General features: G+C 32.2%; 1 protein-coding gene across 1 annotated transcript; it reads left to right on the top strand.

Moving 5' to 3' along the window:
- Positions 1-937: 937 nt before the first annotated feature.
- On the top strand, positions 938-2,586 carry LOC145034600 (28 kDa ribonucleoprotein, chloroplastic-like). Its single transcript, XM_078983044.1, has 4 exons — positions 938-1,343; positions 1,460-1,555; positions 1,906-2,193; positions 2,270-2,586. The coding sequence occupies exons 1-4, from the start codon at positions 990-992 to the stop codon at positions 2,372-2,374; spliced, it is 843 nt and encodes a 280-aa protein (XP_078839170.1). The 5' UTR covers positions 938-989; the 3' UTR covers positions 2,375-2,586.
- Positions 2,587-6,015: the final 3,429 nt, after the last annotated feature.

Consider the following 6,015-nt stretch of genomic DNA (forward strand, 5'->3'; position numbering starts at 1 on the left):
ATTGAAAAGACTGAACCTAAAAAAGGCAGTCTATTAAAAATACCAAACAAAAAAGACTGTTTAAGACTGATGCGAGAAATACCGAAGCTTTCGTAGACCTATTTCAAAATGACTAGACTGTACGGAGAATACCCGAGACATGTCGGAGAACACTTAAGGTTTGTATGTGAGCCGCTTACCATTTTTATGATAAATCTCTAGGACCTAAGCAACCCATACGATTCAACTTGTAGATGTTTTTACGTTTGTTTAATTACCATTTTTCTTTTATTAAAATATTTGATTATATATTCATAGATGAAGTTTATTATATTAAAAATCTTAATTAAATTGACACATTTCATATCCAATATTAAAAATTTTAATAAAAAAGGTTTTTTTTTTTTTTTTTTTTTTTTTTTTTTTTTTTAATAAATAAAGTATAAATTGAAATACTTCACATTCAATATTAAATTTTTATTTTTATTGTTTTTTGATTTCATATTTACAGCATGTATATCGAAATTTAAGTTATAATCTCGATTTTTTAAGATTATATAGTTTGCATATGCCATACATACAATTTTATATTTGATTATAATTTGATTTATCTAATTTAGTAAATATGTTTGATGAATATAGAAGATTTTTTATCTAATTTTATATTTAGAATAATTTATTTGTTTCAAAATGAAAAATTACTTATAATATGTTTAATAATTTTAATTAGAACATAAAATAATCATAAATAATATTTATTTAATAAAAGATTGGTATATAAAGAAAGAAATTAAATTTTTTAGTAAAAAGAAAAATGAAAATGGATTGATGAGTTGAGTGTAAATTGATAGTTCCATTATATGAGTACTTTATAGTTGACTCAGGAGCCCATTTTGGATATTTGGGCCAGAACCTAGCAATTACCAAATCTAAGAAAACACAACATAAGAGACTATAACACAATATATTATTTGTTCCCTTTATCCTTTCTTCAAAGGAGGGAAACAAAAATGGCGTCACTTGAATCACTCAAGCTCTCATACTTCCATCTCTCGTCTTCTCCAAACGCCCAATTACTTTTCCCAACAAAATTAAATCTCTCAATTTCATTTCCCACAACCAAGGCCAAAATTATCCTCAAATCCCCTCTTTATCCCCTCCCTCTTCCAATTTCAAGAAAATTCCAGGTATGCTTATCCTCAGCAATCGAACAAGAGATTTCAGTAGTAGAAGAAGAGAAATTGGAAGAAACCGAGAAAGAAGAAAACAAAAGGAAGCTTTTTGTTCTTAATCTTCCATGGTCTTTCTCTGTTGCTGATATCAAGAATTTATTTGGCGAATGCGGAACCGTAGCTGATATTGAGGTTTAATTCTTCGCATCACAAACATGTTTTTTTTTCAGTTTTTTATTGGGTACAATTTGTAATATACTGTGATTTTCGTTTGAAATTTATTTATATACATATTTTTTGTGTTATAGATAATAAAAAGGGAGGATGGGAAGAGAGGGTTTACGTTTATCACAATGTCTTCTGGTGAAGAAGCTATGGCTGTAATCAAGAAATTCGATTCCCATGTAAGTTCACTTTTTCCTAATGTTTTCAACAGTTTTTTTAAAGTAGTTCGATTTAATCTTAATCATGAATTTGAGTCTTCAAAATGCAAAACTTTGATGGCATGGCTTAGAAATGTTCATAAGGGCCTCCATTTGACCTACATTGATAGTCAAAAATCAAAATAGACCTTTTCCTAGTTACCCAGATTCTTATTTAACTAAATCAGACGCAAAATTTGTTTCTAGATCACACAAATGAGAGTTTTCGATGATTGCGATCACAAATTTGATAGATTTCGATCAGAAATCAGTTCTCAATTTAACTTCAAAAGTCGATTTTTCATGATAATTCTTGATTTCTGTTGGTGTAGGAACTTTTGGGTAGGATTCTGAAAGTTGAATACGCAAAGAAATTCAAGAAACCAACGCCACCTCGATCTCCATCTTTACCAGGTGTGGGTGAGACACGCCATAAGCTGTTTGTATCAAATCTTGCATGGAAAGTTAGGGCTTCAAATCTTAAACAATTTTTCGGTGATTTCAATCCTGTTTCCACTAGGGTTGTTTTCAGCCCTTCAGGAAACTCAGCTGGATATGGGTTTGTTTCATTTTCCTCAAAAGAAGAAGCCGATTCTGCAAGATTGGCGTTAGATGGGAAGGTAATCAATCAATCGATTTGTCATTTGTATACCAATCTTGAAAAGTCTCAACCTTTTTACTTCTGTTTTTATGTAGGAATTGCTTGGGAGAGCGATTATGTTGAAATTTAGTGAAAAATCGGGTGATAAATCTCAAAGTAATGAGGAAACCCCTTCAGAGGAACAACCTGCTGAATCATAGTTTATCATGATTTATTCATCTGGTTGACTGGATATTGGTAAGAGGAGATTGATGGGAAGAGAAATTGATGGTTTTGTTTTGTCATCTTCAATGAAAGAAGCTATGGAGTTGTACTTCCTAAATGACTACATCTGCTCAAATGTATCTTCTTTGATAAATGTAATGATTCTGTTATGGTTTCAATATCCGAGTAAATTGGAACATGTTAATCATAGTGTGAAGTAAGAGAAAATTGCGTATGTTTTGTCATTTGATTGATTTGTTTGGAAATAGCTTATTCATACGATCACTTTGCATAGAAGAAATGTGGTGGTTTCAATATCTGAGCCCCTCGTTTTTAAAGCTGACAATAATGAGATTTTCTCAATAGAGGCTCTACAAATGAAACATTTGATCTTTAAGGGTATCCAACTATACCATTCCATTTGATTGGGTTCTGTGATAAATTTTCTCATCAATTATTGAAACACCCCATAATACACACTAATTTAATTAATCAATTTCAAAACAATTTTCAATATTTTCGAACTTAACTTGCATTTTTCATGGAACCGCTAACACACACTAAATACTACTCTTAAACTATTTTATTATTCACAACATGATTTGAACCTTCAACCCTTTAGGGGAGGAACACCTCTCTAACACCTTGGTACCGTTAGGTCAAATGTCAAATTATACGAATGTATAATGTGTTAAACAAGAGATACTAGTTTAAGTAAGCAAATATTTCGTACCTAAAGCTTCTCAAACTTCAATGTCACTAATAAGGAACCACCAACTTATAAATACATATAAGACCATCCACATCGGTTTTGCAAGTGGTCTTGCAAATGGCTTGTTATTGCCACGTAGAATTTAATCATGCAAGTTTAGAAAGCCTTTGCAATGTGGGACTTTATTTTTATGATTTTTTTTTTTATTGTTCTAATATGTATAGATACAAACATATATATATATATATATATATATATATATATATATATATATATATATATATATATATATATATATATATATATATATATTTGTTTTTAAATTTTCAGTGGGGACTATTTTAAAGAAAATATTGGTATTATATTGATGTGGGGTTAAATTACAAAGTTGACGTGTGATGCTGGAATGATTAGTGGCATTGTATCAGTATGGATGACCTAAAAGTAGTAGGTTAAGTTTGGAAAGTCTAGTGACTTAATTTTAGAATTTGACGTTATGTGCATAGAATATGAATGAAGATAAAATTTACATACAATTGTAACCAACCCACACCTCAACAACGTAAACATCCAAAAAAAACATCTTATGCTTTTCAAAGTTGATTTTGAAAAGGCTTACGACTCATTTTCATGGAATTATTTATTGGAAATTATGGATATTATTAGGGATAAGCGTAGGCGTGTACCCGCCCTAATTATCTGCAACCGGAACCAACGGTTCTTAAAATGTTGGAACCGGAACCGGCTGGTAACGGTGTTGAATTTGATGATTTTTAAAACTTATAAAATCATATTTATTGTAAACTTACAAAAAGTTGTTTCTCTTGCGGGATAGGCTAATCCGAACAAAAAACATCCTAATAAAGGAAAAAAATGGTATTTAGGACATCAATCCAGAGGGGATAACATTAATATGTAATTCATTACGTATTAAAAATAAAGATTATAAAATATCAGTAATATGACGAAAAAATGTGTGTATGTTTCTTAAAACCTTCAATGGTTCAAAATAATTTACTCAAAATTCTAGAACTTTTAACGATGTTATTCAATATAGTGTATAAAGTGTGTGATTGATATATATATATATATATATATATATATATATATATATATATATATATATATATATATATATATATATATATATATATATATATCGGTTCCAGCAGGAGTAAGTGGGTATCCAGTTTCGCTGCTCATCCCTATATATTATGGGTTTTAGGAGTAAGTGGTGTAGTTGGATTAGTGTTGCTCTTGTTTCTGCTCAGGTTTCGGTTCTGGTTAATAGTTCGCCTATATATCCATAGAGGTCTTCGTTAGAGGGGTCCTCTTTTTCTATTCTTGTTTGTTCTTGCAATTGAGGATCTCTACGTTGCTTTGTTCTAGGCTGAAGAGAATAGGGGTTTTTCAGGTTTTGATGTTGGTTCGGATCATGTTCATATTTCTCACACTTGCGAATAATGCAGTTTTTCTTTGTGGATGGGACCTAGAGAATGTTAAAAGGATGATTCATATTCTGAGATGTTTCTTTTTGGTCTTTGGTTTGCATATTAATATCATAAAATGCAAGTTGATTAGTGTTGGAGTTCCTAGTTCTCAAGTCGAAGTTGCAACTATTATGATTGGTTATTCTTCCATTCGGCTTCCTTTTGTTCACTTGGGTCAGATTATAGGCCAAAATATGTCCATACTTGCTTCTTGTTCTTTGGTTGTTGAGAGGTTCAAGTCTAAGCTTTTTTCTTGGAAAACTAACAATTTGTCAATTAGGGGTAGACTCACTTTGATTAAAGAAATGTTGGGAAATATTAATCCTTATTGTATGTCCATTTTCCTGGTTCCAATGGAGGTCATAAAATTACTTGAATCTTTGTGAGCTTCTTTCTTTTAGGGAAAAGATTCGGGGGATAGAAAATTGCATTGGGTTAGGTCGGATAAAGTTATGGATAGTGAAGAAGAATGTGGGTTGGGAGTTGGTAGCCTTTTTTCTTTGAACTGGCCTTTGGTTTTTAAACGGAGTCTGCGTTAGTTTTATTGTTCAGAGTCAATATGGGTGAAGGTGGTCAATTTTATTCTTGGTTTCAGTCCCACTTCTACTAGGAGCTCAGTTTCTTCTTCTTTATTACAATGGGCTGGAGTTATCAAGGTGGTTGATCAATTGAAGGCTAAAGGGTTGGATTTGATGACTTTTTGTCCTATTCGAGTTTGTGATGGGAAGACTACTCATTTTTGGTTAGATGTTTGGTCGGGAGATTACCCCTTAGCCTCTATTTTCCGTCATATATATATGCCCTTGATTTATGCAAGGATGTTACAGTTAATGACAAATTGGATGTGGACGTTTTTACTTCTTCACTCCGCAGGTTACCTACAGGAGGCATGGAAGATACACAATGGAATTATCTTTTATCGGTTCATAGTCTGGTTAGTCTATCTCCTTCTCCTAATCGGCTTGGTTGGTCCCTGTAACCGTCTAATGAGTACACATTTTCTTCGGTCTGGTCTTTTATTGATGCTGGTTATTTGAACTGTGGAGAAGGTCGTGTCATAGTCAAACCCTGGGGTTTGAGTAAAGCCCTTCGCAACAAGCCGTGCTTTGAATGTGTGCACATTACCATCCATGTTGGTATTATTCTTGAAGATCCATTTGCAACCTACTGTCTTGCGACGAGGTTGTTGATCAACCAAATTCCAAACTTTGTTGTCACACATGGACTTCATCTCGCTGTGCATTGCCTCTTGCCATTTGGCCGCCTCAAGTATGGGGTTGATAAAATTTGTCCCTATAGCAAGGTTAGACGGAGTAAATCATTCTTCTAGAAAGTATAAATTACATGGATAACCATATACATTTAAAGCAAAACTTGTTATAAAAGTATTTTCTCATACTCATGTCATTGACTATGGTCCTCATCATACTCATAA

The sequence above is a fragment of the Lactuca saligna genome, chromosome 3 (genome assembly GCF_052625555.1).
Source record: "Lactuca saligna cultivar CGN05327 chromosome 3, ASM5262555v1, whole genome shotgun sequence".
Lineage (NCBI taxonomy): Eukaryota > Viridiplantae > Streptophyta > Magnoliopsida > Asterales > Asteraceae > Lactuca > Lactuca saligna.

Bases quoted from the DNA above. Each gene is read 5' to 3' on its own strand.
- LOC145034600 (XM_078983044.1), top strand. From the start codon at position 990: ATGGCGTCACTTGAATCACTCAAGCTCTCATACTTCCATCTCTCGTCT. The intron at 1,556-1,905 runs GTAAGTTCACTT...CTGTTGGTGTAG, and splicing joins TCAAGAAATTCGATTCCCAT to GAACTTTTGGGTAGGATTCT. The intron at 2,194-2,269 runs GTAATCAATCAA...GTTTTTATGTAG, and splicing joins GATTGGCGTTAGATGGGAAG to GAATTGCTTGGGAGAGCGAT.